A 12,521-nucleotide genomic window follows, 5' to 3' on the forward strand; every position below is an offset into this window, starting at 1 on the left:
AGTCTGGTTTAACTTAAAGGGTCTGGGACATACATTGCATAAACCGGTTTGACCCAAATCAGTTATGTCTGATACTACATTCAACAAGGTTTATCTCAAACCGGTTTCAGCCATTTTCACACTGGTTTCTATGCACTGAACATCTGTTCTGTTACAGGTTTAAGCCAGTTTCTGATCACTTAAACTGGTTTATGTGTAATGTCTGTCCCTAGCCCAGGTGTTTGCACTGGGAGACCCCTAGTTTTCATGACCTGAGCTATCAACTGTAATTTATGTTCTCAGCATGGTATGATGCTATTGCTTCCAGTGTTTTAAGTACAGCCTCTGTGAATGGGAAATTCTGACGTGGTGACTGATTGTGGGCAATGGCATTGTAAATAAATACCAGTGATGATGAACAACACTGTTATCTGGCTTGAAGGAAGTAAGCAGTGAAGGTCTGCAGGCAGGGGACATGGCTTCACTCATATTTGATAGTAACCTGGAATTATGCACTTACAGAAGAGTCATTACATTGGTAGATGATAGTGAACTGAGAGGAACCACAAAAGCAGCCTTGGGGGACTAGGAGAGGAGGGAATAAGAAAAGGGAATGCGTTCTTTGGAGAGGATGGAAGATAATTTGAAGCATCACTACTCAGCATACAGGAGATGCTAAAAAAGCATACAAATCAAAAGGAGCCATGGGACACATAGCAGGTTGTAAGCTGGTTATGAACTCTCAGTAAAACCATCCTGCTAGATTGGTTTGAAAAGCTAAAAAAAAGAATGAAATCAGATGATATACACTTGCAGCAAATATTGCCTGTGTAAGGAAGAAATCCTTTCCAGGCATTTTACAGGCTTTTCTGGTCACTGACAGGGTTGCCAACTGACTGAAGCTATTCTGGGAGATTTTCCCCCCCAACATGATGTAATGCCATTAATTTCATTTTCTTAAAATATCCTATTAAAATCTCCAGGGTTGCTTTCAATAGTCACCAGGAAATTGGCAGGGAGTCTACAGGAATCAACATCAATCCAGGAGGGTTGGCAATCCTAGTCTCTGACTCTGGGTCTTAACTGGTAAAACTAATGCTGATTTGCTAAAATGTTAGGACCCAGGAAAGCACAAATGAGAAGCAGTAACCAGGGATTTTGAGGGATTTGCAAAAAGATACGATAAAATTTAAACCAAACATTCTAGACTGTTGAGATCTGGGTGTTGAAAAATAAATCAAAGTTCTCCAAAGAAAACAAATGATTTCCCACAAAAAAACCAAGATTCATGGGAAAAAGTTTCAAGAGAAAGACTCTGGCTAATCCTGTCCCCCTCAAGAGAGACATGGTCCCCCCTCCCTCATAGCATGAGAGAAGAACGCAGCTAGAGAACTGCATTCACTTGAGACAACTAAACCTGGAATATGACAAATTTTCAAAAAAAAAAAAAAAAAATGGAGATACAGGAGGCTATTTAGGAAACAGTAACTTAGAAAGGGGCTGTAATAATTATGTTATGACTCACAGGTACAAGATATGAGTAAGATATATAGACAGTCACCTAGTTCACTTCACTGCCCTTACAAGGGTGACACCGTCATGTACGATCTCTAGGTTTTTTGCTCAATTTAACTTTAGATGTCTCACACGAGAGGCCTCCCCCACCTCTCTCAAAACTTCCAGGAACATCTAGGCACTGAAGCAAGCAAAAGGTAGACTCCCTTGAATACACCCCTCAGAAAAGTGTCCTAGAGAAAGGCAGCAAAAACCCCCACTGGGCTGGTTTTTCAGTAATGGTTGCAATGAGGATTAGCAGCTGTGGTGTTTGCCTTGTCAGAAAATGAGCCCAATAAATACTCCCCCCCTCCCCCCGGTTTAATGCTATTTCTCATTTTATATACTTTCATAGGATCAGTTATCCCCTCATTGGCATTTCCATCTTTCAGGAGTTTCCCTCCTCATTCATGTACACTTATGGCTCAGCAAAGCTATCCTCCGGATCTCCGTAGACATCCCTCCAGTTTGCACTGCTCTACTCTGCACTCTTCATTTTGTCCCAGTTTCAGGTACTGAAATGCTGAGAACAGAAAGCACTGCTCCTGGGGTTTTTGTAGCCCAAACACTCCTACCCTCTCACTTTGCTTCATAGCATGGCATCCCTGCACATGCATCCCAACATTGCAGTGACCTTTTTCTGCAGCAGATTTAATTATAGCTTGTTACTAGCTCTTCATCTCTCTTGACATTATTGCTGCTTCTTCCTCCCACCTCACAGCTGGACTCTGATTTATGTTTTTTAAATAAACTCATTCTTAAACTTTCCCCCCACAAACTGAGACCTACTCTTTGCCACCTGTTCCTCACTTCTCTGTCTCCACTTGTGTTTTTCCCCTATTCTCATGAATGCTTGCATCTCCTAGTTTAGTATCACCTGCCTGCTTCTTTAAAATGCTGTAAATATTATGGGGGCAAGGAGCAAAAAACAATCCCTACAAAAAGGGAGCTGCTACTAGAGAAACACCTAGGATTTGAGCTTCCTGAGAGCAAAAAGCCCAGCCCAAGGGGGCTTTGTATAGGCAAAGAAGGCACAGGCTGAAAGAAAATGCCACAAGAGATCAGTTCTGCAACATCCACCCTGGGAAAAGAAGGGCTTTTTCTCTCTCCTCCTTCCCTTTCCCCACTCCCAAACTTTCAAGAGAATCTGACCACAGGCTTAGGTGAAAACTGAACTCCCCTGAGCACAACCTCTTACGGCTACTTGGAGAAAGTAGCTAATGAACCCAGCTGGCCTGATCCTTCTGCAATCCCTGGCCTGAGGACCAGCAGCTGTGGTGTTTGCCCTGCTCAGCAACAAAGATGTAATCCTTTCCTTCCCTCACAGGAGTTATTTTTTGTTTTTTGCTGAAAGGCATATTTAATCATGGTCTGTAATTATGCTGAGTTGTACTGGGGGCAGGGGGAGAATGATATGCAGATGAAAAAGCATCTTTCAGACCCCTCCTGATGTACAGAAACCATATAAATAATTTGTGTTCAGCCCCACAGTGGGCAGCAAAGTTTGATCTGTACTAAAACTGCCACAGAACTGAGATGCTGGAGCAGGCCTCCAGTGCTTTGCAGCAGCTCGTGGGAGTGCTGAAAGCAGTGGTCCACAGACAGGTAGTAGCAGCCCAGGAATGAGAGTGGCTAGGTCAGCTCCCTGGTCCTGTGACATCCCCCAGGCTGCAAACCCCAGCCCCGAACAAGAACTGCCTGGTGCCAAGACAAGACCTGCTTCTCAGGTTTTGGAACGCAAGTCCCACTTCAAGGAGTCATTTGGGGACAGCATGAACCAGCCTGAAATACAGGCCTGTCCTAAAAAATCCAGACGGGTGTGGTTGCTTTAGAAAGGCCTCCTGTTTTAAACTATTGCCCTTAGAATTAGTGTTTAAATTACTACATTTCCAGTGCATCTGGGAGTGGCAGAGAAGCCCTCTAACAGAAGAAAGCAAAACTGTATTGCGTGGTTCCAGCTCCAAACAGACACCGCTCGTGTGAGAGTTGATCAGGGAAGCAGAGAGAGGTTTATCTGCAACTCTCAGGAGAGGCACAGGAAAGGGCTGCAGAAACTACAGAGACTATTAAGTAGCAGAGCAGAGGAAGCTGGATGACTCTGAAGCAGTCACCACGTGATATGCAAACTACAGCATCAGGCAAGAGAATCGAAACTAAAGTCTTGCTCATTTCTCCATGGAGAGGCCTGGGATCAGTTAAGGCTGGGTGTAGAGATTTCTCCTCCTCCTCTAGTGAAGCGTGTAGTGTTGCTCATTGATCTCTCTCTCTCTCTTTCCATCTAGCAGCCAGCCCTTCAGTCTCTTTTTCAGCTGTTTCTCTGAGGCTTCTGGCCTTGACTCCTGAAGCCATGGCAGAGGCATCAGAACTGGGAGCAGCTTCTAGTCTGGAAGAGGAACTCCTGTGTCCCATATGCCTGGATGGCTACAGGAACCCGGTGTCCCTGACCTGTGGTCACAGCTTCTGCAAAGACTGTGTCCAGAAAGCCCTGAGCACTCAGCAATCCCAGGAAGGCTCCTGCCACTGCCCGCTGTGTCAGGCCCAGCTGGAGCCCTCGCTGGAGTTGCAGACAAACTTCCAGCTCCGCAGCATCGTGGGGAAGTTACTGGATGCCCCCAAGAAGAGTACTAGCCAGGAGGAGGAGGCACCGCAGCCTGAGGAAATAGGAGAAGATACTCCTCAGGAAGATGAGACAGTCCTTTGTGATTTCTGCCTGGAGCAATCTCAGCCTGCAGTGAAGACCTGCCTGAACTGTGAAGCTTCTCTGTGCCAAGCCCACCTGAGCAAACACAATGCCAGGGCCACCCAGAGGAGCCATGTCCTGGTGGAGCCCAGCGCCGGCAAGTCCCTGGAAGAGAGGAAGTGCTCGGAGCACAGCAAGCTGGTGGAGTGCTACTGCGTGGATGACCTGGCCTGTATCTGTGTATTGTGTTACATCGCAGGCTCCCACAGGGGCCACAATATCATCACACTGAAGGAGGCTTGGGACAAAGAACTGGTAAGGTGCTTTCGGCCCACCTCAGCAGGCCAAGTTCAGGGAGAGGTTTTTTTTAGGACAAAGAATTTTGGGGCGAATAGATATATGTGATTCATTTTATTGTGGAGTTGGTTCCTGCATCTTGGGGCTTTCGGCGAAGTCCAGGAGGGTGGAGAGGCCTGGGGTTCAGGTGGAGGGAGCGCTCTGTTTTCCCAGGTGAGGGGAGTACCTCCATTTTGAATGCCGGCTGCTGGAGTTTTGAGTGGCTGCAGGGACTGTAGGAGGGATGGTCTCATGTAAGGCTATGACTTGGGAGCTGGGTTCACTACCTGACTTTGCCATCTCAGATATTCAGTGTCAGTGTACACCACAGGCTCTGTATAACAACCCTTTCTATACTACTTTACTGCCAGGGCTTAGCTCCACAACTTATCACGTTCAATCTGCTAAGGTATACCATCAATCACTTTACAGCCTATATTAGCTGTAACCCCAGAACAGCTCAGCAGTTTGCAAATACATCTTCCAGTGTAACATACCACTTTTAAAAAATCTCTATATAATAAAGTTCTGTGTCTCTGAGGTCTTAGACCTTGCATCTTGTTTCTCAGGCAATCTCATATCCATTCTCTGTTCTCACAGTTGGGGAACTCTCCATCTATCTTGTTTTTCTCATTTAAGGGTAAACTGCTACAAAAAAAAATTGCCTGTATTCTCTACTGGCATTTTTCAGGCCCAGCTTATTTTTCATTTATTCTAAATCTTTTGGTTTATTAAAATTTATCATCTGTGGGAAGCTAATTCATTTTCTCTTAAAAGCTCCTTGGGCAGCGTTGTACAGTGTCTGGAATAATGGGGTCCTAACCGATCCAGAGCCCCTAGGAACCAATAAAAACAACAGCATGACGCTATCTGAGGCCTGTGGACTTCTTGACTATTGCAGTTGTACTGCAGTCTCAAAGCTATAGCAAAACCAGTATCTGAACTGCATTCAAAAAAGCTTAAATGGCAGGGGGTAAAAGAAAAATGGGTTCATAAGAGAGACTAAATTGTGTGTGTGTGTCTAGTGACAATCTGAAAATGACTTTGTTAGAGCTGCTAACTACAAAAGCCAAAGGAGAGTAATTTCTCCAAGGGTAAAATTCTTACAGTATTTGCCATTCAGCCAGTCCCAAATCTGTAAAGTTGCATGGTAATAATAGCTCAAGGATTTGAGTTAATGGGTAACATAAAGTCATTACCCCTTTCGCATGGATGTACGTTCTGTTCAGATATCTCATGATGTGTTTATTCCAACTAGGGCGTTCTCCACCAAACTGTGCAAGAGCTGCAAACTAGTGAAAGTGAATTGAATAACAGCTTAGAAAATCTGCTGGAAAATGAAGAAAAAGTCAAGGTATGTCCCTGGGTACAAGATACTACAGGGTTTGTGCCTCTCCAGGAAATAAACAAGCAACACTGTCTCTTTAATATATAGCTGTAGTGAAAGGTGCCAGCCTGACAACTCTCAGGATCAAAGTCCCTTCTCCACAGTGCACATTCAGCATGGGCAAAGGCAGCAAGTAGTAGCTTTCATTACATAGCCTTGCCAATGTCTTGCAATCACAGCCTGGTGAAATTCTCTCTAAATATGAAGGGGGGGGTCTAGCCACTTTCCTTGCCTTCTCTGCTTCCAGCTGAGTAAGAAAGGTGCCATTGCAGCTGGTCTTGTGCTAAAAGTTACCAGCCCACTAGAAGATGAATTGAACCAGGTTAATACATCCAGCCTGGTGAAAATAGTATCACTGTTCAGGCTCTGTTCTTTGGGTGAGTGCTTGTTTAGTTACTGTGTTGAATATTTGAAACTGCAACTGCCAAGAGCTTATTTTGTTCTATTTTCTTAAAGACTGACGAGAAGATGTTCAGGGATCAGCTATTGAAGCTCTTCAAAGAGATCCGTTCTCAGGTGGATCAGAAGGAGGGGGAGATCCTGGAAGCCATCAAATCTAGTACAGAGGAGCAGCTTTCTGAAATTCAGAAGCGGAAACAAGCAACTGAACAGAAGATAGATGAGGCTGGTAAGATTGTTCAGGAGCTGCAGGCTTCGAAAAGACAAAGAGATGCTTTTCTCTTTCTCAAGGTAACTAACAGCTTGTTGTTCTGGCTGAACTGCTAGCATTTGTAGAGTTGGCTTTTTCCCTGCATTACAATAACTCTATTGTTAAAATCTTTTTTTCCCCTTAGACATTTAAAGTGGCTCGAGACAGGTAAGGTCTTAAGCAAATATTACATTGTTGCATTTGTTTTATGCTTTTGAATTATCAATGTGTTAGCAAAAATGCAGGATCACTGTTTTTATCCATTTGCAAATATACAGGTACTAGTTGCTGTCAGGGCTGCCCAGTTTGAATGGAATTTTTATTAGATACAAAGTTAATTGTAATAAGCCAGGAATCACCATACCTAAAATGTTCATTGTACAGACATGTGGCTTCTGAAGCTGCCCCATTTTCAGTATCCTTGGCATCTGCCCTTTTCATCCCTTCCAATAAGCAGTCCTGGATTTACTTAATTCCAGATTTCTTTGTATCTGAACAAGGCGGCTAGGACTTAGGAGTCTTTGTGTTCTCCCCCTTGTTGCACTGTGCATGGCTCCCCTGCCCCTTTGTGCAGGACTGTTCTTGATTATATATCTTGGGAGGTCTTCTGCTTCTCTGGGGAGACTTTTCCAGCATCTAACCAATCTCATGATTAAGAGAGTTTTTTCATGATATCCAACCTGCATGTTTAGCTTAGCTTTATAGAGGTTCCTGTGTAGCAAAGTGAACTGGAAGTAGTACAGTATGGGTGGACTGGGTTGTCATCTCAGTTCCCATCTCAAGGCACACAATGCATGGTTGATTACACATTTTTATAACAAACACCCTTCAGCCAGTTCTCTAATAAGGTCACGTACATATTTTTAAAGACATCTTTGGTTGCTGAAATCCCTTTGTTACTCTGCTGCTGCAGACGTTATGGTGGTTCACCTCCTATGACGGGTGAATGTTGGGAAGGTTTCCTTAAACTGAACAGTAGAAGTTTGTCTTCAGTTGCTGGTCCGGTGCTTTTATGGCATCCACATGTGCCCTGCCACATGTTGCACTGGATTTTGATCTGTTGCTTGTAAGGGTTGGGGGTCGCTAAGGAGACAGTGTGTTCTATGCTTGAAGAACAAGGAGTTTTTCAGGGCAGCAGTTCCTGATATAGTAAATTTGGTGGAGACGTGCTCCCCTTGCTCTTAAGTGATCCTTAATCCCAGGCATAGAGGAAGAATGTCTGGCTTCTGAAGAAAGGAGGACCAACCCATGTTGGCCAAGAAGAAGGTTCGGTGTCCTGGATAAGATTGTGGAGGGAACCAAATGGAAAGCAGGATAAAACTTAGATTTTGATTCTTTTAACATAATCAAGTAAAGAATAAGCTTTATGGATTTCCTGTGAACATGACCTGCATGGCTTATACTGCTATCACTTGACATTTGCTGCGTAAGTGATTCTTCTGAGTGTTCTAGGTTAAGGCAACAAGATTTCAAGGTAGATGACATGAAAATGCCGGCACCCGTTGTACAACTGGATTACTTAACAGTGGAGAATATTCTAGAGAAGTCACAGCAATTCATCTTAGATGTACATAAATGGATACACGTGCCATATAGTAAGTAAATCATTTGATTTGGTGACTGAAAGAGGTAATCAACCATTGGTTTGCTGTCAACAAAATGACATCTTGTTTTGAAAGGACTGCAGTTACATCCAGGAAGAGAGACCTATATGGAATCTGATTTGCTAACTTACATTTGCTAATGTAACCTTTATGTTAGGCACTGAGTATCAGTAACAAATGCTGGGTTCAAATGTAGGGGATTTACACAAACGTTCTATTTTGGCTTAAGCCTACACCCAGAAACTTCAATAACTAGATCTTAAATGGGTAATCCTGAGTGAACAAACTTCTCCACTTGCAAGCAATAGTCAGTTATAACAGGGTTTATTAAGGGGGAAAAGGGGACAAACACACAACATTACAGAAAACCTTATCTGTTACTCTCATTATTAATGTCAAACCAACCCAGGGGAGCTACTACCTAGCCCAGTCTGGGAAGGGAGGATCATCCAGGGCTGCCATCCAGAGGCTCTGCCACATAAGCCAGAGAGTGTGGCAAGTAGTGAGTAACATTAACTGCACTGGAATTCACCACCACTCTGCTGCTGATCCTCACCACTGCCAGGGTTGCCACCACCGGAGATCATTGTTCCTTACTGATATCAAAAGTCAATATTGTTTTACCACTGAGGATCACCATTCATGGCCAGGTTGCTTATGCAACCCCAGCTTTTCTAGACCTTGATCAACAGGCTCAAGATTTTCAGCTCTTCAGTACTAAGGGTGATGGGTTTTTACCTGACTCTTCTATAGAGATTTATGCTCAAGAGCATTTTCCCTTTGAAGACTGATAACCTCAGACACCACCCAATGGATAACTCTCAGCCAGAGCCTCTCCTGCTACTTACACATGTTTCCTGCACTGGGGATCTGAGAGCCACTGCAGACCTCCACATAGCTCAGCAAGCAGTGACCCCTCAGTGACCTTTGCCAACTTTCTTTTTTAACACTTGTGCCTATAAACAATTTGGAAGGGAAGGCCTGTGGACACATGGTTCTGATGCACGTGACCCTTACATTTGCACACTTTATCCACAGACAGTAAAAACAGGTACAAGTAGCCCCCAGATTTCTGCACATGCATACTAATGAGGTGGTGCGGAGAAGTAATTTATAAAGTTATCAGAACATAACCAGGCACAGCTACACTAACATACCCAGTGCTCCAAAAAGGACTGCCTCAGATGTGCTGCAGGCCAAGGATGTCAAAGATATGCTTCTCCTAAACTTGGGGAGTCAAACTCATTTGGCCCTGTGGGCTGGGTCCAGAGCACAGAGCTGTGTCAGCCTGCCCATTGGGCTCCCCACAGATCCACAGCAAATTAAGCAGCAGCTGCATTTTCTATTGCCAAATTCTTGGCCCCATGGGAAGTCCTGAGTACCAGATCCGGAGTGCAGCATCATGTCATCTGGCTTGTAGGGTTGCCCTTGGGGCCAGAAATGCGGCTGCATGGCTCCAGAAACCATGGCAATTAACACTGCTGCCACCAAATTTCCAGCCCTGTGGGCCATATAACATCCAGATCCAGGCCATGGGGCTGGATGAATTTGATACTCCTTTTGTAGGCAAATATATGGATATTAAAATGAACTATTTCAGTATAAAATGAGAAGTGCCTCTACCTTGAAGATTTACATGGGAGGAGATCTCCCATTCTGTTATTTCTCTGCAGGCAGAAAAGGACGACACAAAGTGAAATGTGTAACTTACCCAAACAGTCAAGTTTGGGATACATATCAACCCAAATCAACTGATTTGTTTTGCATAAATTACTAATAATCAGGAACCATGCTTCATGTTCTGTAGGAAGTACTGAGTATTCACACAAGTATCTAAATTTTATTATTTGCTTAGTTCAGGTTTTGTGTTTAGTTTTTATTTTCTGAAGTATTTAAAATGAATTATAATATCAAATTCTGGCCAGTTTTTTGTTTAATATAATTTTAACAAGTTCTAAATACTTTTTAGAGTAAACTCCATGTAAATGCATAGCTTCAGGACTGATAAAAGGCTGTTCACTTGACCCTGAACATGCATTTATTGGAGTCCAGCATTAGCAGTGTCTGTTAACTGTAGCAGCAGGCTGTGCCCAGCATTCCACTCCTCATGGAGGCTGGTTATTCTCTCTCCAAAAATGCCTTATGCCTCTAAACCAGCCTTGAAATTGAGGTGCCTTATCTCTCCTCTTCCAACAGAGCATAATTATGTTGCAAAGTACAGAGTAGGGCTGCAAGATTATATACATTAAATGACTTATGCACTCAAACAATATACAGATAATCAGAGTCCATTACAAAGTAAGCAATAGGTAACAAATTAGGACTAGCTTTGTACATGCTTGTCAGTTAGACACATAAATAGAGTCCACTGCATGGTATTTTCCAAAGCAGGGTATGTACCCCTGAGATGTGCAGAGGATTTGGTGAGGTGAGTATAGAACAGGGGTGGGCAGAATATGGTCCGTGGGCCAGATTGGGCCTGCCAAGGGGTTTTATCTGGCCTGTGGTGGGTCATTTGCCCCTCCACCAACCCAGGTGTGAGGGGACAGCATGACCCATGATCCTTGCAGCCAATCCTACTCTCCCTGGGCACTCGGCAAGGTGGTGGCGCAGTGGCTGGACTTGGCTTCCTAGCAGCCCCTGCAGTGGCAGCTTGCTGTGCCTGGCTGTCCCTGCCATTGCCTCCACTGCCACCTCTGTACCCAGCCCCACTGCCCAGGCAGGCGCACCCCGACCTGTCTGCTGTGCACCCACCACTAGGGGCACTGGATAGAGCAGGCAGGTGAGGTCTGCGTGGACACCAGCTCATGCTCCCTGTGGGCCGGGTCTGCTTGGCTGGGCAGATGCAATGAAGCCACAGGCAGTCAGAAGTAGTGTCTGGGAGTGGGACAGGTGGGTGGGGCTGGGATCATGGGGCAGTGACAGCATGGGGCTGGGACTGGGGCAGAGCCGTGATCTTTTCCCAGCACACCCGTGCAACAGGTGCTGGTTCCACGGGGAGGGGCTGGGCATGGGCATCTGTTGCGGGGACATGCAGGGAGCAGATCACAGCTCTGCCCTGGCCCTGCAGCTCCCTGCACTGCACCTGGTTCACGCCATGGCTGTTTGCATCCTGGCAGCACAGGGCAGCCCCAATAGATTGTGACTGGATTAGGCGGCCCTCCTGTGCTGTCAGGCTGCACCACTCTGCAGCCATGCCATACTGGGGCTGCCCCCATGCACCTCTGCTGGGGTGGGGACAATGGGCCAGGTCATGTGTGTGTGCTCAGCCCCCTTTCTGAGTCAGGCCAGTCATGATCTGTCAGAGTTGCCCTGTGATGCCTGGCCACAAGAAACCATAGCATGAATCAGGTACAGTGTGGGTTGGTGTGAGGCCAGGCCTGGGGCACAGCTGCAATTTGTTCCCTGCATGTCCCTGTGATGGGCGCTGGTTCATCAGAGAGGCAGGGCATGGTTGCTGCCTGCAGAACCAGTGCCTGTCACAGGGATGTGCAGGGAGAGAATCGTGGCTATGCCTCAGCCCCAAACCCAGCCCCACACTGTCACTACTCTGTTAGTCTGGCCCTGAGCCTGGCCCTGCCCACCTGCCCACGGCCCGATCCCATCTGCTAGGCCAGGCATGCCCTGCCTGTGGGGTCAATCTCCACAAAGACCTGGCCCACTCTGTCTGGTGCCTCCAACAGTGGGTATAGGGCAGACGAGCCTGGGACCAGATAGGCTTAATTGCTCCTTCCCTTCCCCCCTTTTCCCACCTGCAACGGCTCACCAAAACTCCCTGAGTAGCCCTCCACCCCAAATAATTGCCCACCCCTGGTGTAGAAGATGCATACGTTAACACAGGTTTTTAACAGCGCACAGTGAAGTTGAAGGGGGTTTCATGTCCCTAAGGAGATTCAATTTTCAAAAGTTGGGACCATGATGCTTTAGCGTAGCCACAGCTGAAGTCACAATAAGTGTCCAATAAGAAATGTTTTTCTTCTTTTCAAGATCACAATCACCTGACCTTTCGAACTGAGGATAACCATCCAAATCTCATGATTTCACATAATTTTCGAACACTCACTTGGAACTACAGAACTACCGGTTATAGCCAAATGGGTTTCGGATCATATTATTCACACAACGACTTGTTCCCAATGGTACTGAGTTTACAGACCTTTTCTGCAGGCAGGCATTTCTGGGAAGTGGACACCTCATCTGGAGTTCGCTGGAGCCTTGGAGTCACTACCTGCTCCTCTCTGAGGAATAAAAATAGCATGTATAACTACTACTTGCAAAAAGAAGGCAACTGGCTCAGTGTATTTGAAAATGGTACAGTGACTATAAAGCAGG

At 45.5% G+C, this 12,521-nt stretch overlaps 1 protein-coding gene and 1 long non-coding RNA gene across 2 annotated transcripts in view; one reads left to right on the forward strand and one right to left on the reverse strand.

The window, feature by feature from the left end:
- The window catches only part of LOC102379105 (E3 ubiquitin-protein ligase TRIM17-like), a 15,156-nt gene that overhangs the window by 1,330 nt on the left and 1,305 nt on the right, over nt 1-12,521 (forward strand). The window contains exons 2-8 of the mRNA XM_025200853.1: nt 1,889-2,045; nt 3,816-4,528; nt 5,808-5,903; nt 6,393-6,626; nt 6,731-6,753; nt 8,038-8,180; nt 12,177-12,521. The exon at nt 12,177-12,521 is cut by the window's right edge and continues 1,305 nt beyond it. Coding sequence (XP_025056638.1) covers nt 1,889-2,045; nt 3,816-4,528; nt 5,808-5,903; nt 6,393-6,626; nt 6,731-6,753; nt 8,038-8,180; nt 12,177-12,521 — 1,711 coding nt within the window. The remainder of the gene's footprint in view (nt 1-1,888; nt 2,046-3,815; nt 4,529-5,807; nt 5,904-6,392; nt 6,627-6,730; nt 6,754-8,037; nt 8,181-12,176) is intronic.
- The window catches only part of LOC112549847, a 42,183-nt gene continuing 36,426 nt past the window's right edge, over nt 6,765-12,521 (reverse strand). The window contains exons 3-4 of the long non-coding RNA XR_003093405.1: nt 12,346-12,427; nt 6,765-7,861 (exon numbers count right to left, since the gene is read on the reverse strand). This is a non-coding gene — a long non-coding RNA (uncharacterized LOC112549847). The remainder of the gene's footprint in view (nt 7,862-12,345; nt 12,428-12,521) is intronic.

Source organism: Alligator sinensis, unplaced genomic scaffold (assembly GCF_000455745.1).
Source record: "Alligator sinensis unplaced genomic scaffold, ASM45574v1 scaffold360_3, whole genome shotgun sequence".
NCBI classification, from domain to species: Eukaryota; Metazoa; Chordata; order Crocodylia; family Alligatoridae; genus Alligator; species Alligator sinensis.